Source organism: Danio rerio, chromosome 15 (genome assembly GCF_052040795.2).
Source record: "Danio rerio strain M-AB ecotype USA chromosome 15, GRCz13ab, whole genome shotgun sequence".
Taxonomy (NCBI): domain Eukaryota; kingdom Metazoa; phylum Chordata; class Actinopteri; order Cypriniformes; family Danionidae; genus Danio; species Danio rerio.
The window spans coordinates 44,280,302-44,305,696 of NC_141035.1; the positions used below are offsets into that span (position 1 = coordinate 44,280,302).

At 36.0% G+C, this 25,395-nt stretch overlaps 3 protein-coding genes and 1 long non-coding RNA gene across 4 annotated transcripts in view; 1 reads left to right on the plus strand and 3 right to left on the minus strand.

Annotated features, from left to right (window-relative positions):
* LOC147840700 (uncharacterized) overlaps positions 1-25,395 on the plus strand; it is a 199,008-nt gene that overhangs the window by 1,330 nt on the left and 172,283 nt on the right. The gene's annotated exons all lie outside the window — the stretch shown is intronic.
* Positions 2,918-11,723, minus strand: nlrc9 (NLR family CARD domain containing 9). The gene is given in 9 exon segments (XM_088651212.1): positions 2,918-3,095; positions 3,669-3,842; positions 5,820-5,990; positions 6,565-7,047; positions 7,576-9,378; positions 10,036-10,149; positions 10,322-10,438; positions 10,539-10,609; positions 11,463-11,723. Coding segments are annotated over 8 exon segments (3,090 nt in total). The 5' UTR covers positions 10,589-10,609; positions 11,463-11,723.
* Positions 11,927-19,678, minus strand: LOC147840702 (ribonuclease inhibitor-like). Its single transcript, XM_087283418.1, has 7 exons — positions 19,663-19,678; positions 19,417-19,588; positions 18,616-18,786; positions 16,068-16,241; positions 15,699-15,872; positions 13,302-13,480; positions 11,927-12,993 (listed from the first exon to the last, which is right to left on the minus strand). Coding segments are annotated over exons 1-7 (888 nt in total). The 3' UTR covers positions 11,927-12,991.
* LOC110437818 (NACHT, LRR and PYD domains-containing protein 3) lies at positions 20,839-24,868 on the minus strand. Its single transcript, XM_087284695.1, has 5 exons — positions 24,659-24,868; positions 23,753-23,835; positions 23,454-23,567; positions 22,731-22,844; positions 20,839-22,645 (listed from the first exon to the last, which is right to left on the minus strand). Exons 1-5 carry the CDS (start codon positions 24,662-24,664, stop codon positions 20,839-20,841), a joined length of 2,124 nt encoding a protein of 707 aa, XP_087140821.1. The 5' UTR covers positions 24,665-24,868.

Here is a 25,395-nt window from a genome sequence, read left to right on the forward strand (position 1 = left end):
CCATTCTATACACCATGGGTTTTACTTTCTCCATTCTGCTATTCAGTACAGAACTCCTATTAGTAAAACAAATTAGTACAAACTTTCATTTATTACCTCAGTTGTGAAGTTTTTTTAAATTCAGCATAGATTTGTTGTGTTTTATCTTATGTGTGATGTGTATTTGTATGGCCATTGGGAAATGAATAAAGAGGTGCGACAAAGTGGCTCAGTGGTTAGCTGGCCCAGTTGGCATTTCTGTGTGGAGTTTGCATGTTCTCTTTGTGTTGGCGTGGGTTTCCTCTGGGTGCTCCAGTTTCCCCCACAGCCCAAACACATGCACTATAGGGGAATCGGATTAACTGAATTGGCTGTAGTGTATGAGTGTTTGTGAATGTGAGAGTGTGTGGGTGTTTCCCAGTTGGGTTGCGGCTGCAGGGACATCTGCTGGTAAAACATATGCTGGATAAGTTGGCGGTTCATTCCACTGGTGTGACCCCTGATAAATAAAGGACTGAGTTGAAGGAAAATGAATGAATGAATGAATGAATGAAATGAATAAAGACTAACTAAATACACAACAAGACAAAACAACCAAATTTATAGAGAGAAGCATTTAGTAAACATAGTAATGATTTTTAATTCCTGACTAATTTGTTTATTAAATTAGGTCTTAAATTATAAAGTAAATTTAGCTTCTCTAAATATAGTTTCTGTAACAGATCAAAGTGAAAATCAGATGACATCTATAAGGGGGCAGCCATTGCCTGATGGTCAGAGAGTTGTGTTTATAGTGTGTGTGTGTGTTCACTGCTGTGTGTGTGCCCTTGGATGGGTTGCATGAAGAGCACAAATTCCAAGTACGGGTTAGCATACTTGGCCACATGTCATGACTTTCCTTTTCATTCCTAATTAAAAATAAAAACAGACCCTCACAGCATAAAAAAGAAAGTGATATGACGTCACATACAACAGTGTTTTCATCGTGAGCACCCGCTTCAAATGTTATCACTCCATTGAATGGGTGTTATCAATGGTTATCAGCTGATAGATATGGGCTAGCCCATATCTATCAGCTGATAATGCCTATTCAATCGAGTTAAAACATTCGAAGCGGCTGCTGTATGTCTGTCTTCAGTGTATGTTGACTGTGTTCAGCAGATCCTGAGCAAACTAAACACAGAGTCCTGCAATAAAACACACACAGTCACATATGAGACATTACTGATGTCACATTACATCAATATATTACAATATATCAGTATTTTAACAACACAGAGAGACTTTTTAAAGTAATTAATCGATAAGAGTAAATATAAACATGCTGAATAACATATACTCACAGTAGTTAAATTTTTTTAGTTTATAATGTGTATCATCCTTCAGATCAGAGAGTAACTTCACATCTGATTCTCCTAGTTTATTTTTAGACAGGTTCAGTTCTGTCAGGTGTTCAGGGTTTGATCTCAGAGCTGAAGCCAAAGCAGCACAACCTTCATCTGTGAGACCACAATCACTCAACCTGTAGAGAACATAATTGCCGTGTGAGTTTTAGTTCAGGTGTTTGTAGTTTGTTATTTACTCTGCTCTGAGAGCAGGAGAGGAGGTATAATGATGGGCATTGCCACAAACTCCTTTTGATAGCATGAGATTAATGCATTTTGATGCTTAATGTGCTGTCTGAAACGGTCATTTGCTTCAGGATGGAACAGAGCAGTGGTGTATTCCTAAAAAAAGGTGGTGTACTATTACCCAGCCAACCCAAATTGTAAAGAAAAGTGGGTAAAGAAACTACAAAAGTCAATGTTTCTTTGATTCATTAGCAATATATATTTGTTCAACACCAGTTACTTGTAACTATTGACTTCCACAGATGGAAAAACAAAATATCAAAAATCTAAATATCTTTTGTGTTCAGCAGAAGATTTAAAAATTTTTGGTTGAACTTTCCATTTAAAAAGGAAAAATATTTAAACAAATTTGTTCATTTTAAAGCGAGATGCTAATAGTCTAATCATCTTCAATGATTGATGCTTAGTGCCCCCAGCAGACCCAAAGATTGGCTGAGTGCATTATGCTGTGGTAAATCCCAACTGTTTAACTCTATAGGGACTTGGAAAATGAGCCTGTTTCCAGAAAATAAACATTATTTATTTTAATACTGTACAAAAAAAAGTGTTTCAAGACAGCTTTATCAAGTATTGTATGTTTTTTTAACTTAAACTGCAAATTTAAAATAAAAATAAAAATCAGGAGAAATAACAGGAAAACAAAAGCAAAGCACTTCTTCAAAATCTCAAATAAGCTACAGTATGTATGCATATTTAATAATTTTAATATTGAAATAGCAATCAATCGAGTTAGTAACAACAATTAACAAGTTAACTCGTCTGTGCATACAAAGACAGCTTTTTAACTTACTTTCTTAACTGGCTTATTACTTTACATTTGATATGTTAATTTAAACATCAATAGTTTGGTTTTAAATTTAAATGACACTAAAAACGATGAGGCAAAGACAACTCATAAATCATGTAACGTTATGCGATTTAAAAGGGTAACTAGCATATAATACCAACAGCAGAAGAGAGTGTCATTCCCTGCAGTGGTGAGCACGAATAAGACAAATATCAAATACTGTTTTACAGGGGTATTTTTAGGATTTTCATTTTAAGGAAACTCAGCTCCTTATGGGGTAAACAAAGTAAAATGTGTAATAATAGAAGTCGTAATACCCAAACAGCTCTTGGAAAAAAAGAAGGCATATGGAGTATACATGTGTATAGCCCCGACTACACCACTGGAACAGACTCAAATTGAAGATGGATGTAAACTTTCATTACTATTTTTATTATTAAGGTTACTTTGACATTTAACAGTGGAGTCTGAAAGCCCTGTCACCTTTACTACTCTAGCTGCAATAATACCAGGGTTGATCTTACCACAGTTTCTCCAGTTTACAATGAGGATCCTCCAGTAGAGGAGAGAGAAGCTTTATGCCTGAATCTCTTAATTTATTCACCGAGAGATCCAGATCTCTCAGGTGTTCAGGGTTTGATCTCAAAGCTAAAGCCAAAGCAGCACAACCTTCATCTGTGAGACCACAATTATACAACCTGTCGAGAACAATGACACACTCTTCACTCTCTCAGAGAAGATAAGATAAAATCAGCAGTAGATCTATTTTCATGCAAATTAAGTTATTCATTTATTCATTCACTTTCCTTCGGCTTAGTCCCTTTATTCCATAATGGGTTGTCCCAGCCGGGACTCTTACCAGTGACGTGAGGCGACAGTGCTAACCACTGAGCCACTGTGTCGCTCTCAAATTAAATTATATTTATTTATATTAAATAAGCTTTATAATAGGTTAACTACATTTATGTTTGCAAAATATTTAGTGATTTTAAACAATGAAATAATATTTTAAAAAGTCACTGCAAAAAATAATAAACAGTAATCTGAATACAGCTCTTGCATGAATAAAATAAATTCATTGCATGAAATCAAGAGGCTGAAATGTTGAGTGTGATTTTGAAAGTGTATTTGAGAGACTCTCAGTCCTGTATAATGTTAGCAAGGAGCAGTTCATGTGTTCAGGAGTTTACAGCTCACAGAAGCAGAAAGACACTCAACACTTCACAAACAGAATACTTTACAATACATTATATCTGCAAATATGATCTTACCCAAGTTTCTCCAGTTTACAGTGAGGATCCTCCAGTACAGTACAGAGCTGCACGACACCAGAATTTTTAAGTTTATTTTTAGACAGATCCAGGACTCTCAGGTGTTCAGGGTTTGATCTCAGAGCTGAAGCCAAAGCAGCACAACCTTCATCTGTGAGACCACAATTTCTCAACCTGTAGAGAACAATGACACAATGTGAATTGTAGTTCCTCTTTCTGTACTCTGGTTTCAAAGCAGGAGAGGAGATATAATGAAAAGCACTGCCACATACAACATCTGACAAAGAGAAATTAATGGATGTTGATGATCAGTGGTGCTGTTTGAAAGTACCGTCACATCTAAACAGACACAAAGTTGAACGCGTAACAATCAGATCTGTCTGAAGAAACATTCATTTAAACCTCTTTTAAATCACTAAAGAAGGACCACTTTACTTCCAGCTTCATGGTATCTGATCTCTGATCAACTTTAATTTCTTAAACAATGTTTTGATCAGAATATTAAATGCAGTGATTCTATTAAAGAGTGATGATGATGCTGAACCCTTTATTTGTCACATACACTTTTACATGTAGCGAAATTTACCCCCCTCGACCATACACAGACTTCACACATTTCAGGGGAAGACAGGCCAGACAAGAGGTAGCTTTTAGAAAGAGTAAAGATACATTTGGGAACAGGGAGAAAAAAAATCTGTATCTGTAGCTGAAAATTCAGGAATTCAGAGTGTCACGTTATCTTGTTCATTAGGAGAAGTATTTTGTCTTCAGCTGAGGCCGTGTGGCAAGAGAGTCACAGGGAAGCCGAAAGAGAACATCTAATGTCCATCACTGCTCACCAGGTCTGTCCAAATCTTTTACTAACAGCTCTGCTCATCACCGTTTCAATCCAGGAGGCTAGCTTGGTGGGGTTTTGAGCCGCACTGACCACTTTTATCAGTCGTCAATACTCCAGGGCTCTGCCTCAGCCAATCAGCAAAAATACTGTTATACTCTCTTATACTCTGTCGACTCTCTTCCCAGGGGATGCTGAGCTCGCGCAGCATCCTGAAGTTCTATACCTGTTATATCGCATGTAACATGAAATTAGCTCATTTTATGAATATTAATAATCAACAATAACGGTTTATTCTTAATTATTAATATTCCGGCTTAAGCTTCAGTCAGTTTGGTCAAACAAACATATGATTGTATATGATCATGCTCGCACGACCGAGCGGATTCCCAGATTATGAATATTAATTATCAACAATAACAAATTATTATTAATCATTAATATTCCGGATCAATTTATTGTTCATTTGACCAAACAAACACAAGCAGAGCCGCCGCTCTTCCGAGCGGACACGGCAATGATCGATTCATTTAGAAAAAGGGAATTTAATTGCTACTTCTTGCGAAGTTGATTAATCATTCAAAAGTTTTAAACAACTTATAAAAGCTAGGCAGGGGAATCTATATTTCAGTGACATTTTTTCGTGAGGCAAACAATACAATTCATTTGATTATAATGGAATTTATTGATTAGTCAGACGTAACGAACAAACTAACGCACAAACATACATTAAACACAAAACAAAGGTAAACCACGTGGATATATCGGGTCTATAGAATGTGTAACAACAAAGGGAAATAGTAAAGTGTGGAAATAGAGATTTCAGGTAAAAGAGTGACAAAACTTTCAGTTCCACACGCACCATTAAGGACCAATCAAATAGTAAATATCAAATACTAAAATCAATAAGTAATTTTATCTTTGGACTGTACGCTACATGCACTTTGTAAAGAAACGAGTCTGGCGGATATCACGTTTTGTAAAAAAAAATTAATTTTTGTTCTTGGCCTAAAATGTATATTCTTAAGTTTTATTAATGCCAGCAATTCACACACAGATTAAGGTACTGTACATCTGAACAGTGATTTCCAATGATAAAATCCAAATGTCAAAAATGGCGTTTATCGCGTTTTGCAACCAAACTCTTCAACTAAGTTCTCATGTAATGAGTCAAAAAAACAGAAGCACTTGCTTATGTTACATTTTGCTGTGAATTTAAGTTGTTTGCTGAATCTTGCTGAACACAGATTTTAATCCTAAAATTTATATTTAAGTATGTGCTGTACCAGACTTGACTTTTAGATAGTTGATCTTACCCCAGTTTCTGCAGTTTACAGCGAGGATCCTTCAGTACAGCAGAGAGAAGAGTCACTGAATCTCCCAGTTTATTCTGGGACAGATCCAGATCTCTCAAGTGTTCAGGGTTTGATCTTAGAGCTGAAGCCAAAGCAGAACAACCTTTACCTGTGATGTCACATTTACTCAACCTGTAGAGAACAATGAGAATGACATGGGTTTATAGGAATTGCAACAGTTATTAAAGGAAAACATTATTGCTTTAATTCATCCTAAAAGTGTTAAGTAGGAATTGAGGTCAGGACTCTGTGCAGGCCAGTCAATTTCCTCCACACCAAACTTCCTTTTGGTAAATATTCCTCAGCTGATCATGATATATTTATAGTGAGGAAATATCACAAATAAAAAAAGTAACCTATCATGGTACCACATCTGAATTTACTGAGCTCTTAAGAGTGACCCTTTTTTTTTAGTCAAGCACTCTGCTTGCCTAGATGATTGATTTTATAAACCTGTGAAGTGAATACCTGATTTCAATGGTTTAAAGAGGTATATATATATATTTTTTTTTTATTTTTTTTTTATTAGTTTATATTTTATGTATGATATTATCTATATAGGAGGACAATGCAAGGACAAAGGTTAATAGGCTAATTGGTTGTTATTAAGGAAAAACACACACTGGAATGTTGTGAACTAACAAATCAGGTATTTCAAAAAGGCCATGAAATAAATTAATATGCTATACAAATGATATGAGCTAACCACAGTGTCTTCAGTTTACAGTGAGGATCCTCCAGTACAGCAGAGAGAAGAGTCACTGAATCTCCTAGTTTATTCTCAGACAGATTCAGATCTCTAAGGTGTTCAGGGTTTGATTTCAGAGCTGAGGCCAAAGCAGCACAACCTTCATCTGTGAGATCACAATATCTCAACCTGTAGAGAACAATGACACACTCTTCACTCTCCAAGACCACAGCAGTTTAATAGAGAATCCATTATTTAGGAGAAGAAAAGGTTTGGGTCTGATTTAAGACATTAATCAGTACATATAATATGTATGGGAGTTGATCTTACCACAGTTTCTCCAGTTTAGAGCAAGGATCCTCCAGTACAGCAGAGAGAAGAGACACTGAATCTACTAGAATATTCCTAGACAGATTTAATACTCTTAGGTCTGAGGGGTTTGATCTCAGAGCTGAAGCCAAAGCAGCACAATCCATTTCTGTGAGACCACAATCACTCAACCTGTGGAGACAATAAATTATACTTAATAAACATTATTATTAAGGAGTTTGCAAGTTCCCCCTGCGTTCGCGTGGGTTTCCTTCAGGTGCTCCGGTTTCCCCCACAGTCCAAAGACATGCAGTACAGGTGAATTGGGTAGACTAAATTGTCCGTAGTGTGTGGATGTTTCCCAGAGATGGGTTGTGGCTGGAAGCGCATCCGCTGCGTAAAAACTTGCTGGATAAGTTGGCGGTTCATTACGCTGTGGTGACCCCGGTTTAATAAAGGGACTAAGCCGACAAGAAAATTAATGAATGAACATTATTAAATAACTTTAATTTGCAATTACAACCTGCAATGCTAATATACTGTACAGTACCATACATTTTCATGACAAAAAAACTACTTGTCATGTATTACTTAATTACTTAATAATTTGTCTTGAAATTCTTGCTTTTCAGTGAATTTTAAAAACCTAACCAGGTTTATTTATTATTATTTATTAAAATATTTATTCACAATGAAGTGGTTATTATTAGTGACACTTACTGAACTGATCTTGATTCCTTAATTACAGGAAGCAGCTTCTGAAAAACTTTCAGTTTTTTGCTTTTATTGTTTCCAGCAACAAATTCATTAATATCAAACTCCTCCAGCTTCTTCTCTGATGTCAACAACAAAAAAGCTACAGCTGACCACTGAGATGAGGAGAGTTTGGCTTCATTTATTCCTCCAGATTTCAGATACTGCTGTATTTCCTCCACTAGTGAATGATCACCCAGTTCACTCAGACAGTGAAACAGATTGATGGATTTCTCTGGAGAGAAAACAACTTTAATGAGCCTCTTTATGTAAACTGCTATTTTGCTGTCAGAGCTGCTACTTGGCCGTATAACTAGTCCTTGTAGGTTAATCTGATGAGACTCCACTGACAGACCCAGAAGAAACCGCAGAAAAAGATCCAGATGTCCATTTTTACTCTTTAGAGCCTCATTTACAGCTCACTGATGCAGACTGAATAAAGAAACTGGTTTTAATGAATTAAAGTGAAAATGGTCCTTAACTTTAGACCACAAACTCTGTTTGTTAATTTCCTCAAACTCATCTCTGTTGTTGTTTATACAGGAGAGGTGCACATATAGAGCCGCTAGATGTTCCTGAATGCTCAGATGAACAAAGCTGAAGACTTTCCCCTGATACAAGCCAAACTCCTCTCTGAAGATCTGAGTGCACAATCCTGAGTAAACTGAAGCTTCTGCCACATCAATGCCACACTCTCTCAGGTCTTCCTCATAGAAGATTATATTGCCTTTCATGAGCTGCTGAAAAGCCACTTTCCCCAGTTTGAGGATCATGTCTTCATCTGTCAGCTTCTCCTCATAGTCCTTCTGATGTTTGATGTTGGTCTGCAGGATCAGGAAGTGTGTGTACATCTGAGTGAGAGTCTTGGGAATCTCTGCAGTCTCTGCTTCACTCAACATCTTCTCTAGAACAGTGGCTGAGATCCAGCAGAACACTGGGATGTGGCACATGATGTAGAGGCTCCTGGAGGACTTCAGGTGTGAGATGATTGTATTGGCCAGACTCTGATCACTGATTCTCTTGCTGAAGTATTCCTCCTTCTGAGGGTCATTGAAGCCTCGTACCTCTGTCACTCGATGGACACACTCAGAGGGGACGAGATGTGCTGCTGCTGGTCTGGAGGTGATCCAGATGAGAGCAGAGGGAAGCAGATTCCCCACAATCAGGTTTGTCAGCAGCACGTCCACTGATGATGTTTTGGTCACATCCCTCAGAGTCTTATTCCTTTTGAAATTTAAGGGAAGACGACACTCGTCCAGACCATCAAAGATGAACAGCACTTTATATTTGTCACTGGATATTTCCATTTCTTTAGTTTGAGGGAAAAAGAGCTGAAGAAGATCTGACAGACTGAGTGTTTTGTCCTTCATCAGATTGATCTCTCTGAAAGGAAGTGGAAATATGAGCTGGACGTCCTGATTCTCCTTCTCTTCAGCCCAGTCCAGGATGAACTTCTGCACAGAGACTGTTTTTCCGATGCCAGCGACTCCCTTCGTCAGCACAGTTCTGATGGCTTTGTCTTGTCCAGGTAAAGGTGTAAAGATGTCTCTGCATTTGATCGCTGTGTCCTCTGTTGTTGATCTCCTGGATTGTGTCTCAATCTGTCTCACCTCATGCTCATGACTGATCTCTCCACTCTCACTCTCTGTGATGTAGAGCTCTGTGTAGATCTCATTCAGGAGTGTTGGGTTTCCCTGCGCCGCTGTTCCCTCATACAGACACTCAAACTTCTTCAGCATATTTGATCTAAATGTATTGACGACTTCATGTCTGTTAAATGAAAAAACACAGTACATTAGCCAATGAACACAATGGCTTATTGCTTAGTGTTTATTGTTTTTAGATCAATTTCACATCCACCACCTCTCATAGACACACAGCTGGCCTCTAGACCTGATCTCTTTGGATGGACTAAACTAAAGAAGAATGAAATGAAATTATTTTAACTGTGCTATTTATTAAATTACATATTGATGTGCCCATAAAATACATGTTAAGCACATTTTATGATATTTTCATGTTTACCTTACTATAATTAAAAGTCTGATCATACTTAAAAATAACAACAACAGACAGTTTTGTCTGTGTTGGGAAATGATGAAATGGGGATCTAAATGCAATCTAGTGGGTTTAATGTGAAGTGCACAAAATGGGCAGTACAAAGTAGTAAAAACAAACAAAAACAAGCTAAAGGAACACAAAATCAACACTGGGCACACACAAACATCAAGGGGAACTAAGAAATATACTTACAACGAAAGACTAACAGAACAGAGTATAAATACACAACAAATCAATTAACCAAACAAGCTGAAAAGGGGGTAAAGACAATTAATAATCAAAACAACTAATAAACACAGGGCAACTAACATGACTGGATGTGACAGGAACAGGACTTACAAGGTTGCACAAACAAACATGAGATACCTGGGATCAGTCTTTGAATTTTCACTATCAAAGTTTATTACATTATTCATAGACCAGTCACTGCTCATAGACACACAGCTAGGCTCAGGATCTGACCTCTTAAGCTGAAATGAACTGTAACAAAGTGAAAGTGAAAGTAATGTTCTGTTGTTAATTTAGCCATAAAATATTCTTTCATTTACACTGTTGCAAGTGATGTGTGAGCCACACTGTTAAAATATCAAAAGTAATAAAACTACCTGTAAGATGCTATACATTTAGCAGAAACTTTACAAAAATGTTTTACCCGAGACCAGTTTGCTTATCTTCTCTGTTAAAGTTGATCACATTATTCATAGACCAGTCACTCTTTACAGACACACAGCTGGGCTCCGGTTCTGATCTCTTCTGCTTAAATGAACTACTATAATAGAAAATATTTAATGGTTCATAACCATTATCACCCATTCACATTATAGACGAAAGTCTTTTAAAAACAGCTATTAAAAATGTAAGAAGCTTACCTTCTTCCTGGAGAAACGTCATCATTTCTGGGTGTTTGTGAGTCATCCATGATTAAAAAGAATCATGTAGTCTGTGTGGAAAAACATCAATCATTGATTCTTTCAATTTCCTTCAGCTTAGTCTCTATTCATCAGGGGTCACCAAAGCGGAATGAACTACTAACTTTATCCAGCATATGTTTTACATAGTGGATCCATATTACACACTCATTCACACTCGTACACAACGGCCAATTTAGTTTATCCAATTCACCTATAGCGCATGTCTTTGGACTCTGGGGGAAACCAGAGCACCCAAAGCAAACCCACACCAACACAGGGAGAACACGCAAACTCCACACAGAAATGCCAACGGACCCAGCCGGAACTAGAACCAGCGACCTTCTTGCTGTGAGGTGGCAGTGCTAACCACTGAGCCACCGTGACATCAACCACAACAATCAGTAAATGTATTTTAGAATCACAGTTTCCATTTTATTTACTCTGATTTAAAGAGAAAAATCTATTGGTTGTATATTAACACAGATAATAATAATAATAATTATTATTATTATTATTATAAAACAGGCATTAACAAGGAAACCATGTTAAGTTGAAAGAGATTCATTTCAAAACCTAAACATTAATTAATTAAGTAATTAATTTTGATTTTGGTGGAAATATACACTTTCTCTCGTAAGTACAATCGTTAGACCCTTTGATTGTTGTTAAACGAAAAATACCAATTACATTAAATAGACTATTTGGTCCCACCCCACACACACACAGGCGTCCCTTTTTTTGGCTGAAATTAACTATGAAGTAAAATATTATATTGTTTGTGAAATGTGACCCTGAAAATACTTTAAAGATCACTTTAAGGTTATTTTATCTACAGTTTTCTGTAGCTTACACGGTTTTCACAGATTAATAGAGAATACTTACGTCCTTTAGATGAGCTTTTGATGAGGAAGTCACTTGTGTTTTATGAGCATTCGCCTTCGTTAGCTTTTAAGATTAAAATAATAAACATCCTGTCTTTTGTACGTAGCTGGACGTAAACGTATTGATTTTCATAAAGGTACATGTAGGCTAAAATACTTTGGTGCTATATATTGTAAAGTACCTGTTAAAATAGCGACATGTCAACTATGAGCAAGCTTTCACTTTTCCTTTGAATTTGTCACGTGGCAAATGGTGACGCTCGGCTTGGCGCACCGCTAGAGGGCATTAAAGCCTAATATGGACACAGCCCATTGGTTTTAACCTTAGTCATGGTTTTAACAGGCTTCTCGACTCTCTTGATGAAATAAACATGGGATTCAAACATATTAATCGTACAAATACCACAGCAATCAAAATTAGGCTATTCAACCTCTAAAGACTAGCTACTTTAGGACATTCATTAATTCATTCATTTTCTTTTAGGCTTATTCCCTTCATTAATCTGGGACGCCACAGCGGAATGAACTGCCAACTTATCCAGCATATTAATATACAGTTGAATTGAATTTTTACACAGCGGATTCCCTTCTACCTGCAACCCAGCACTGGGAAACATCCATATACTCTCATTCACACACATACACTGTATGGACAATTTAGTCTACCCAATTCACCTGTATCGCATGTGTTTGGACTGTGGGGGAAACCGGAGCACCCGGAGGAAACCCACGCGAACACAGGGAGAACATGCAAACTCCACACAGAAATGCCAACTGAGCCAGTAATTGTCAAGTCATCTTTATTTCTGTAAATGTAGATTGTGTCAAAAGCAGCTTAATGTTAATGAAGAGAAGAGAAAAAGCCACAACAACATTCATTCATTCATTTTCTTATCGGCGCCAACTGAGCCGAGGTTTGAACCAGCGACCCAGCGACCTTCTTGCTGTGAGGCGACAGCACTACCTACTGCGCAACTGCCTCGCCCACAACAACATTTCCTATTGTGAAAAATTCTAGCATATCAGGTGAGTATAGCAAATGAATGCTGGTGTAGTTGTAGTTTCATTAAAATGTATTCGGTTTGATTTAATACAAACGTCACTGTTGGAGTTCAGTTCAGTAACAGATTAAATGATTGTTTCTCTGATGTGTCTTACACACACACAAAAATTTGTAAAGGACTGTTTACTGCACCAGAAATCATGTGAAATTAACTTAAATATAAAGTTGAATTTTTTTCACATAACAGATTTTTAAACATACAGCAATAGACAAAATATCTAAATGTATTTTAGCTAGATTCACATATGGTTTATTCTTAATTTATATACTATAGTGGCTGTAAAAATCTTATATTAGACAGTAGTTTAAGACCAGACCCACAAAACGTACAAAAAAAGCAATTTGAAGCCACACAAAAATGAAACTGTGATCACTGTAATGTGGCGTCTCTGTGTCTTCAGTGCTTTCTCTGTGAAGTTTCTCCTCATTCACCATCAGCAGATCCTTAGCAAATCAAACATTGAGAGTCCTGCAATAAAACCCTCACGATCATGAGACATCAACCAATCAACTTCAGAAAGAGACAGATATTAGGATATTCATATTACAAACAGAGATTTGAACAAAACACTTATTTATTACCAGTAAATGATTATTAACACTTTCATAACACACAGATAACGTTAAAGATGAAAATATTTATACGTTCATAAATCAGTCTCATCACAGAATTATACTCTTATTAAACAGCGATATTAACTTATGTTTATTCTTTAATTACACACATTCAAGGTCTAAAATTGAAAACTGAAAAACACTAAATAAAACTATACTCACAGTAGTTTAATGTCTCCAGTTTATAAAGTGCATCATCCTTCAGAGCAGAGAGTAACTTCACATCTGAATTTCCTAGTTTATTCTCAGACAGATCCAGTTCTCTCAGGTGTTCAGGGTTTGATCTCAGAGATGAAGCCAAAGCAGCACAACCTTCATCTGTGACACCACAATTACTCAACCTGTAAGGGCATAATCACTATTTGAATTGTAGTTCAAGAGCCTGTAGTTTATTGCATAATGCTATCAGTGAACAGACACATAACACTGAATGCGAGTCTAATCCAAGCAGAATAAAAATGACTTCTGAATAGATGATCAACAGTGTCTCAAATAACACACTATGCACCTGTACACTATGTTGCACTCAGCCATCGAGCCTATGAAGTTTTTCATCAAACATTGCAGTCAGAAATTAAAGGTTCAACAGTTTGAGTGAATGAATTTTCCTGCTTTACACACTTTTTTATGCTTACATAAAAGAGTGGCACAAAAGGTATTTAAAGTGTACATTTTCCTAATTTTAAGTATGTACACACTTCTTCCACACAATATAGCAATAGTGCAAAAACATACAAATTTGATACACTTTTGCTTATGCATTGGAATATTTTTTTTCTTTGGATGAAACACATTTAGACCAGTGTCTGTTGAGTTATAAACGGGTATATTTGTTCTTTAAATTTAATCTCAGAGCGTTTGGTTCATGGATGTCAGACATTAATATTCATCTGAAAGTAATCAAACTACCAGAAAAGCAATAGAAGTAGGGATGCACAGATATGGATTTGTGGGCTGATAACTTTTCATAATTGGAGGCAGATAATCGATATATATAGGCCGGTAAATATAAATATTTCAAAATGTTAAATTTTTTACAGTGAAGAACGGATATAAATAAACTTAATAAAAGTTTGAACTCATCTTATGAACTGAATAGACTACTCCAAGAAAAATTATTTCAGAATTGCAAGGTGATTATATAGACCTATATTCATGATTTCAGATACATTAAGCATGCAAAAAATAAATTATTTCCTTTTCTTCGTATAGTAAATTGACATGTAACTTGACTGTTGCATAAAAATAATAGTTTAAATAACAAAATTAAATTTAATTAACAAACAAGTAAAATAAATAAATTTTAAATTAAGTGAAAATGAAAGAACTAAGAACTGAAACCAGCTAAAATGTTCTTGAACAAAACATGTTACAGTAATGTACAGGGTGGGCCATTTATATGGATACACCTTAATGAAATGGGAATGGTTGGTGATATTAATGTCGTGTTTGTGGCACATTAGTATATGTGAGATGGCTCATAAATAACTCATGAAAGAATAAAGTTACGTTAAAACCAAGCACACCATTGTTTTACTTGTGAAACTCCCAATAAGTTTAAGGTGTATCCAAATAAATGGCCCACCCTGTACATATGTAATGTCCGTACAAGTGAAAAGCTAAATACAGATGGTATGTTTTACTTTAGAAAATGAAAGTGAAAATAAATTCATCATATTTGGTTTTTTAGATTCTTTTGAACACATGTAGGAGCTGCTTGTCAATCAGACAACACTTCTATGTTCATTCTTGCTGTCAATTGTGAAAAATAATCGATAAAAGGTTAATGGAGTCATATTTGTCATATTTGACCTCATTGTCAGATTTTGAAACAACACCTGTGTGTGCGCGGGGATTGCCCTCACGTGCGCTTGTTATAATCAATACGAATATGCCGATCAAACTGAATACCATCTTATATCAAAAACACATAATAGGCAACGTATTGATAATAACAAATAATCTTATTAGATTACAAACAACCCAACTAGTTGTTTAAAATGTGTGCTGCTATTGTGTTTACACAGGTAATATTTGTTCTGAGGCAATTTAAAGCACAATACTCAATGACATTCTATCAAACATCTACAATGATAAGAAACGTGGTTACTTACTGAGTTATTAACGCACAGCAATACCACACAAACAAAGGACAGACTTTGAAGGAATAAACAATGGAAGGAGAGCTCCATTATAGTGCACTGGACAAGTCTAAACAAGTTCCGCCCATGCATGAGAGGCAGGCAGTTCTGTACAATTACGCAATTTATCGGCTTAAAGATATCGGCCTAATTTAGACATCAGACCGATAACAATAATTTTAAAAATAGCATTTATTGGCAGATAATGATATGGCCACTGATATATCGTGAAACGCTAGTCATGTGATGTTAAACAGATGAACTTTAATCAAATTCCACTTTAGTCAATCACAGTCATTTGGGCTAAAATGTATTGTTTATTGAGCGCATAAATTACAAACTGGTTTTAGTCAAAGACGTTAATTTAAAGTATACTGTTGAGGACAGACACGTGTGAACATCAGAGAGATAATCTTACCTCAGTTTTTTTAGTGTACAGTAAGAATTCACCAACATATCAGAGAGAATGTTTATGCCTGTATCTCTTAGTTTATTCTCAGACAGATTCAGATCTCTCAGGTGTTCAGGGTTTGATCTCAGAGCTGAAGCCAAAGCAGCACAACCTTCATCTGTGAGACCACAATTATACAACCTGTAGAGAACAACGACACACTCTTCACTCTCTCTGTCAATTTAACTGAGAATCCATCATTTGGCAGAAAGCATGAGAATGAGTCCAGCACATTCTTAACGTCTTGCTTGTATATTTTACAGCTGAACTCACAGCAGCAGAAAGTCACTCAACATATACTTCAAAATTAATTATATCTGAAAAAAGTGATCTTACCACAGTTTTTGTATTTTACAGTGAGGATCCTCCAGTACAGCACAGAGCTGCATGACACCAGAATCTTTTATTTTATTACTAGACAGATTCAAAACTCTCAGGTGTTCAGGGTTTGATCTCAGAGCTGAAACCAAAGCAGCACAACCTTCATCTGTGAGACCACAATTAACCAACCTGTAAGAAACAATGACTACATTTACATGGACACAGTGGTGTAAAGTAACAAATTACAAATACTTAAATCACTGTAACTGAGTAGGTTTTCTCTGCAGTTGTAATTTACTAAGTAGATTTAAAAATGTGTACTTTTACTTGAGTACATTTTTAGTGCTGTAACAACACATTTACTCCACTACTTTCCTTCAACCTGCAGTCACTACTTTATTTTTTTCTTGTCAATGAGAAATGACCAAAAAAAACTACAAAAATCAGTCCTGTGATTCCTGTCCAATCAAATCGCATATGGGAAGTAAATCGCATTATACTGAACAACCTCAAGACATGGGTGCTTTATAAATGCAGAATACTATTTGGAAGCATTAAATGTGTCCAAGAAGACGTTCAAAATCTTTACACACAATCAAAATCCTAAAATAGTCAGACACCCCTATGAATTCAAATGAGCGGTCTTTTATTAAAGTCTCCTTAAACCAGTGGTTCTCAAAGTGGGGGTCGTGGGAAAATGGGGGGGGGGGGGGGGTCGCCTGGTGATTTTCAAAAATCTATTTATTTTTATTAAACCATAAGAATTATCATATTTTATCTGAAGAGAAAAAAATAGTCATTTACAGTTACTATATATATGGTTACTATATAGTTACTATAGTAGCTTATAGTTACTAGTTCTATTGAATTGGGACCCCTGGGGTAATTACATCATAATAAAGACACAGCAATAGTGTCAGATGCAGCAGATTGATTTTATAACACCAGGTTAAACTTTCTGGCCCATTTACAGCACTGACATACAAAAAAAAATAAATGAAGTATAGACTTGGGCGTATTGGTGTTGTGCATTTATAACCACTGTATTTATAACCACCTCAGAGAATATTAGGGGTCGCGACTCACTGGCATTATCACTTTGGGGGTCACGGGCTGAAAAGTTTGGGAACCCCTGATTTAAACAATAACTACAGTAAATGCAGTACAGAATGTCACCTTTACACATCGCTGCACAAATTGCATAAAAAAGGCTTTAACCTTTCACAGCATAATACTCACTACTCACGAGTACTTTTAAAAGGGCTACTTTTTACTCATACTTTGAGTAATATTTAAAACAGATACTTTTACTCTACTTGTACTACGTCTTTAGGTAAGTGACAGTACTTTCACTTCAGTATGTTTTTTTAGTACTCTTTACACCACTGCATATATGTCAGTAATCAAATTATTTACCTTAATCCAAATAAGTCAATAATATTATTGAGGTGTATGAGTTGCTTTTAGAATGTTCCTTTCATGTTGTAATATTTACATGTTATCATTTATAAATTGATTAACATCATTTCGCCACCACACTATCCAATTATCCCTATGGAGATTCATGTAATTCCAAGTGTTTCATTTTAAATTTTTTACAATTTCAACTACAGTTCAGTCTTTTCAGCTTCATTCAGCAACATTTCATTCATGCCCCTATGATACACTTTGGATTAGAGTATTAAGTAAGGACTAATAGGAAATAGTTGTTTAAATTGAAATTTGGTATTGCACTCCAAATGGAAAGAAAACTTTTGCATATGACAGATTTCAGCGCTTGTAAAATGGTTCTCGGTGATGGCAGGTGTGATGATCTCCCTGGAGTTCACTGTCTGTGCACTTGAAGATGCGGGTGAGTATGTCAGTCCTCCACAAAGGTAATTGTTTGATTAAGATGTTTGCATGTCTGTATTGCACTTCAATAATGTGACTAAAATAGGAATACTGTCTTAATTTGAGTAGAGTTTATTTCGATTATTTCGAGAAAGGTCATCAAAAATCTATTTACATGGTAAACTCTTAATCAGAGTATTGTCTTGATCATATTAAAATCGGGCTATTGATGTCCATGTAAACATACTGAATGACACACTTCCCACTCTTGCAGAGCCGATCAGAATAACACTGAATATATTTTCAAAGCATTTTCAAGTTGAATGTAGGAGCCATACAGTATATTGGCGATTGACCACAAGGTGTCAGTGCAATACTATTTAACCGTGGCTTCACTGCATGGAGGAAGACAGCTTAACTTGGTAGGAAGCACAGTTTTTGACCATAACGTAGCTTTGACTGTAACTTAAGGTAACAGAGAAGTGTTCATTATAGATTAGTGAAAATTGATGAAGGAATTCTGTTGATTGGACAATAAAGATGTTTTTATTTGCATCTATTTTGCCTATGGACTGACGTTTACGTGTTAAAAACTTGCTCACTCTACCAACAATAGCGGAAATGGAACGCCACTACAAAGAATGTCTAAAATATCACAATTTATTAAATGTCACAATTCACATCTACTTTATATTGTGTTTTTATGACAGTCAGTCAAACATGATCTTACCCCAGCTTATTTAGTTTACAGTGAGGATCCTCCAGTACAGCAGAGAGAAGAGTCACTGAATCTCTTAGTTTATTCCAGGACAGATTTAGATATCTCAGGTGTTCAGGGTTTGATCTCAGAGCTGAAGCCAAAGCAGCACAACCTTCATCTGTGAGACCACAATAACTCAACCTGTAGAGAATAATGACAAAACGTGAATTGTAGTTTAAGTGCTTTTGTTTGGTCTAAGAGTAGAATAGGAGATAATGACAAGTACTGCCACATACTACTGACAGATTGGGATTTATGCATTACTAAAACAGATGAAGAAAGATGAGGAAAAGACTGCTGTTGACTCGCAATGTGGTGTAGCGTCATATGAACTTATAATGTAATTGCGTATTGACTCCACTAAACTGCCACCTTGGTTTGACTACTGGGTTCTACGAAGTCAAAGAGTGAATTTCTGAAATTCCTGTGATGGTTACCAGTTGGAGCTGCTTGTGTTCTGTTAATTAAAAGTGTTTCTGAGTTATACTTCACCGTACACAGTCTATAATATACACTGTAGAAGGAAACACTACACCCATAAACATATTTCTATAGCAAACAGTGATCATACTATATTGTGCCATTTGATAAAGGCTTCAAACCTTTTGTTTTAATGTGAACACACATTTATATATTTCACATCTTGTAAAAAAAAAAAAAATAATTGTAAAATATGAGCCCTCTTAAAGGGGTTTATTTAACATTTATTTTAAACACATATTAACCCTAAAGTTCAAATCTAAAGACACATCTTTAGAGAGATCATCTTACCACAGTTTCTCCAGTTTACAGCGAGGGTCCTCCAGTACAGCAGAGAGAAGAGTCACTGAATCTCCTAGTTTATTCCAGGACACATTCAGATCTCTCAGGTGTTCAGGGTTTGATCTCAGAGCTGAAGCCAAAGCAGCACAACCTTCATCTGTGAGACCACAATTACTCAGCCCTTAGAGAACAATGACACACTCTTCACTCTGTATGTTTAATTATGTTTAAAACAAAACTTAAAACAAAAGTCACTGCCTTCATCCTTCATTAGAATTTAAACGATCATATAACACAAAATATGCTTATAAAATCTAGTCTCATTCAAGCATATTAGGTACTATTTATTAATATTTAATCAAATATGATCTTACCACAGTTTCTCTAGTTTACAGTGAGGATCCTCCAGTACAGCAGAGAGAAGAGTCACTGAATCTCCTATTTCATTGCCAGACAGAACCAATTTTCTTATATCTGAATTGTTTGATTTCAGAACAGAAGCCAGAGAATCACAATCTGCATCTGTGAGACCACAATAACTCAACCTGTAGAGATTAAAAAAAAAATTTGCTAAATACTATAAAATAAAAAAAACGTGTGATTTCAATAATCTATATTTTCATGACAGGAGAACGGAATACTTGCATATATTTGGTACAGTATACTATACACGTTCTGTTTCTGTTCTTGGATTTTGACTTGTTTTAATAGGTTTCCTTTAACCTGTTTTTCAGTTTTCATGTTTATGAAAGGTGCTATATAAATTACCCTTTACTTACTTTCGTCCTTAGTGGTGTGAAAAAGTGTTTGCCTCCTCACTGATTTCTTATTTTTGCATGTTTGTCACACTTTAATGTTTCAGATCATCAAACAAATGTAAATATTAGTCAAAGATAACACAAGTAAACACATCATGCAGTTTTAAAATGAAGGTTTTTAATGTTAAGGGAAAACAAAATCCGCAAAATGCATGATGCATTTACTTGTGTTATCTTTGATTAAAATTAACATTTATTTTATGATCCATAACAATAAACATCAGACAAACATAAAAGAAATATTTGGTAATAGTCCAATTTACACATAAAATGTTATGACTTAATGGAATCAGCATACATCTATTCATCAAAATTGACATGTAATGTTTTGTTAAATAATAAAAAACTGGTCTAGCATATTTAAAACTAATCCATATGTTAGGCTGTGAACCAACGAATAGTTCATTTGTTTTAATGTAATGTAATAAGCTCCTATCTTTTTTATTATTATTGCGTGTCAGTGTTTTTTTAATGACTGACAGACTATGATTATTTATTGAACTGCGTCTCTGATTTTATATGATGTCTGATGAAAACTTTCAGTACAATTATATTAAAAATGCACTACATTTTCTTTACGTTTTCACAGTGAACTGATTGTTATTAGAGAAACTTACTGAACTGATTTTGATCTTTTAATCACAGGCAGTAGCTTCTGAAAAACTTCACTTTTCTTTTTATTGTTTCCTGCAACAAAATCATTAATATCAAACTCCTCCAGCCTTTTCTCTGATGTCAACAACACAAACGCTACAGCTGACCACTGAGATGAGGAGAGTTTGGCCTCTCTTATTCTTCCAGATTTCAGATACTGCTGTATTTCCTCCACTAGTGAATGATCGCCCAGTTCATTCAGACAGTGAAACAGATTGATGAATTTCTCTGGAGAGTTGATGATCCTGATCTTCTTCTTGATGTACTCGACTGTTTTCTCATTGATGTCAGAGCTGCTGCTTGACCATTTCATTAGTCTTTGTATGACAATCTGATGAGACTCCACTGACAGACCCAAAAGAAATTGCAGGAAAAGATCCAGATGTCCATTTTTGCTCTGTAGAGCCTCATTTACAGCTCGCTGATGCAGCTCAGATAAAGAAACACATTCTGAAGACTTGAGCTGAAACAAGTCTTTAACTTTAGAGCACAAACTTGGTTTCTTGATTTGCTCAAACTCATCTCTGTTGTTGTTTATACAGGAGAGGTGCACATACAGAGCCGCTAGATGTTCCTGAATGCTCAGATGAACAAAGCTGAAGACTTTCCCCTGACACAAGCCAAACTCCTCTCTGAAGATCTGAGTGCACAATCCTGAGTAAACTGAAGCTTCTGCCACATCAATGCCACACTCTCTCAGGTCTTCCTCATAGAAGATTAGATTGCCTTTCATGAGCTGCTGAAAAGCCACTTTCCCCAGTTTGAGGATCATGTCTTTATCTGTCAGCTTCTCCTCATAGTCCTTCTGATGTTTGATGTTGGTCTGCAGGATCAGGAAGTGTGTGTACATCTGAGTGAGAGTCTTGGGAATCTCTGCAGTCTCTGCTTCACTCAACATCTTCTCCAGAACAGTGGCTGAGATCCAGCAGAACACTGGGATGTGGCACATGATGTAGAGGCTCCTGGAGGACTTCAGGTGTGAGATGATTGTGTTGGCCAGACTCTGATCACTGATTCTCTTGCTGAAGTATTCCTCCTTCTGAGGGTCATTGAAGCCTCGTACCTCTGTCACTCGATGGACACACTCAGAGGGGACGAGATCTGCTGCTGCTGGTCTGGAGGTGATCCAGATGAGAGCAGAGGGAAGCAGATTCCCCACAATCAGGTTGGTCAGCAGCACGTCCACTAAGGCGGATTCACTGACGTCACACAACCTCACAGCGCTCTGAAAATCCAGAGACAGACGACACTCGTCCAGACCATCAAAGATGAACAGCGCTTTATATTTGTCACTAAATATTTCCATTTTAGTTTGAGGGTAAAAGAGCTGAAGAAGATCTGACAGACTGAGTGTTTTGTCCTTCATCAGATTGATCTCTCTGAAAGGAAGTGGAAATATGAGCTGGACGTCCTGATTCTCCTTCTCTTCAGCCCAGTCCAGGATGAACTTCTGCACAGAGACTGTTTTTCCGATGCCAGCGACTCCCTTCGTCAGCACAGTTCTGATGGCTTTGTCTTGTCCAGGTAAAGGTGTAAAGATGTCTCTGCATTTGATCGCTGTGTCCTCTGTTGTTGATCTCCTGGATTGTGTCTCAATCTGTCTCACCTCATGCTCATGACTGATCTCTCCACTCTCACTCTCTGTGATGTAGAGCTCTGTGTAGATCTCATTCAGGAGTGTTGGGTTTCCCTGCGCCGCTGTTCCCTCATACAGACACTCAAACTTCTTCAGCAGATTTGATCTAAATGTGTTCAGCTGATTTTGTCTGGAAAATACCACATAGTAAAATGAGTTAATAAGCATTTTGTATTTTTATTTTCTTGATTAAATCGTTTACAGAAATAGTTTACCTGATATTACACTGTGTTTCTCTATTCTTAATATTTATTGGATGATTCATAAACTTGTCACTCCTCATAGACACACGGCTGGCCTCTGCTTCTGTTCTCTTGTGATGAAATAAACTACCACAAATACAAATTAGCAAAGTACAAATATTTTACTTGAAATGGCCATTTTCACAGAGTTTAAGTTTAATTATACACAGAATTTACTGTTCTCGTGTTGTGCTGCGACTAGAAGTGCAATTCTAGAAAAAAAATCTTAAGGTGACCTCAAATTTGTTCTAAAGAACCTCTATATTTATTCATTAACATAATAAAGTACAACAAATACTGCAGCTACAGCTAATTAATTACTGCTACATTTTGATAGTTTAACTTTATTATCCTGTTTAAAAAGTAGCAGACACATCCCGGTCGAGCTCTTGTATGTAAACACTAACCATCAAAAGATAATTTACTCACAGGAAAGAGGAAACTATTTAGACAAGGATGACAAGGAAAGAAACAAAAACTCCACTAGACAAATGAAGAAAAGACTCCTAGAATAATAATAGTTTATTTTACACTGTTTATACCAAACAGTAAACTGAGCATTTTACAAACAGTATCTCATCTGAGCAACACTATTAAAATATTAGAGACCAATAAAAAATATAGAGATAATATAACATACAACAAAAACACTGTAGCATTAAAGTTTCTACAGTATCTTCAGTAGAAATCTTATACCTGAGATCAGTCGGTGTATCTTCACTCCTAAAATTATATGGAAGTTCCCTAGAACGGTCACTCCTCATAGACACACAGCTGGGCTCTGGATCTGATCCCTTCTGATGAACTGAACTATAACAGAAAATAACAGATAAAGTTATCTTAATCACTTTAATATTTAAATAAAGTTGATAAAGTTTTTAAAACAGCACTTTATATCAAACAGCACACTGTAAAGGATCTGGCCTACATTTGTACATTAACTTTACAGCAGTTTGCTTTCCTCTCCATTACTTGTGTAATTAAACTCAAAGTACCTGCATCCTGGAGAAACATTTTGGCCTTTGGATATTTGTGTGTCGTCCATTATGAAACATGATCTGATCTGCACCACTGATTGCTTAGAAAGAACAAAGAAACAATAATTCAGCTGTTCGAGTACCGAGAGTCAATAATGAACAGAAAATAAACCAGGTTAAATTACTTTTAAATGAACAATTTTACAAACATATCGAGGAATCACGTCTAAACATAATCCACAGGACAAACACTGCCTCAGAGCAAACTGCATTTCCTGCAGAAGAACAAACTCCACTCTTGATGAGAGCAGGCTAACTCAACATGTGTTCAGGTTTAAAAAGGTTTATGTTAAACACTTTTATAAACATATCAAACACATTTAAATCATATTTACATTTCAGGCCAGCAGTCTGGTGAAAGAGATGGTTCTTTTTTCCTAATAAGTGGACCTTTTGCAGCTGTTCGTCTCATTTTCTATTTAATTAAGAGGTTTAAATCCTGATTTTAGTGACATTTTAAGCACTATCTTTAGCTGGATTAGCTTATTTGATGGTCATCATAACCACACTTTTTGATGTGTCAAAACATTTCCTGAACAAGAAATATGAGAACAATACATATTTTTAAATACAAGAGTTACATCATATACCATTAGAAAAAAATAGGAATCTGTTAAAGTTTTCAATTAAAACTAGCCTATTGTCATTTATTATTAGGCAAATAACAAAATGGCCAGCACACAGACAAGATTCCACTTGATCTTAAAGCCTCCTTCAAATGGGGTTATTTTCACAATTTATTATGCCAAAGCCGTAAAAGTAGTACAAATGAGCTTATGTATGAAACAAATTCTGGACCTCGTGCTACGGGTCAGCATTCTTTAAAAAAAAAAGTATGAAGTCGCGGTTTCCTGTTTCACTCACCTTCATTAACCTGTTATAAACTGTAGATGTGGGTTAAGACTGAGTTGATGGTAATAATCCTTTTAACTAGTCCAGTTTAACTAGTTTTTCAGTAGCTACATGTAAACTCCTGGTTTGTTTTTAAACAGTTCTTATGAACTATTGTGATGCTCCATAATGAAGACTAACGGATCGACTCGACGGAAAACTTCGCTTTCACTTTGCACTTGTGACGTAGGGAGGGTGACGTCACATGATACATAGTGGTAATGTCCACCAGGTGGAGCCAATTCTTTTCTAAAACAGATCTTACCGTAAAAACATTACATTTAATGTAAAAAAAGTTGTTTTTAAATAATATTTAATAAACATCCTTTAACCCGAAATTGGATACGCGATTTTGGAAAACAGATAAGTGGATATTAACATGTCATTTGACCCAGATATGTCAAAGAAAGCATTTGGTTGAGGAATCTCTTTCTCTGAGTGTGTCTGTCTGTATCTCTCTCTTCTCTGCGCGCGACAGAGCATTTTACCATATTCTTTAATGGACTCTCACTGATTCTGCTGTTTATTGAGGGATTCAATCGCATATAGGGGTAAGATAAAGCCTTCAACATATTTGCACATATCAACAAAATATAATTGATTTATTAGGACAAAACACAATAAACCGAATAAATCAACGGGGAAAATTAATTAATCTGACAGCTAATTAAACTTGAGAGCTTTATAACATGACCATGTACAGCCTGTGA

Excerpts from the sequence above, each read along its gene's own strand:
- LOC147840702 (XM_087283418.1), bottom strand. Across the intron at positions 18,787-19,416 it reads TGTAAACTGGAGAAACTGTG|GTTGAGTTATTGTGGTCTCA; the intron begins GTAAGATGATCT and ends TATTCTCTACAG. Across the intron at positions 13,481-15,698 it reads TGTACACTAAAAAAACTGAG|GTTGAGTAATTGTGGTGTCA; the intron begins GTAAGATTATCT and ends ATGCCCTTACAG.
- LOC110437818 (XM_087284695.1), bottom strand. Across the intron at positions 23,568-23,752 it reads AATGTTTCTCCAGGATGCAG|TTCAGTTCATCAGAAGGGAT; the intron begins GTACTTTGAGTT and ends TTTCTGTTATAG. Across the intron at positions 22,646-22,730 it reads GAAACACAGTGTAATATCAG|ACAAAATCAGCTGAACACAT; the intron begins GTAAACTATTTC and ends GGTATTTTCCAG.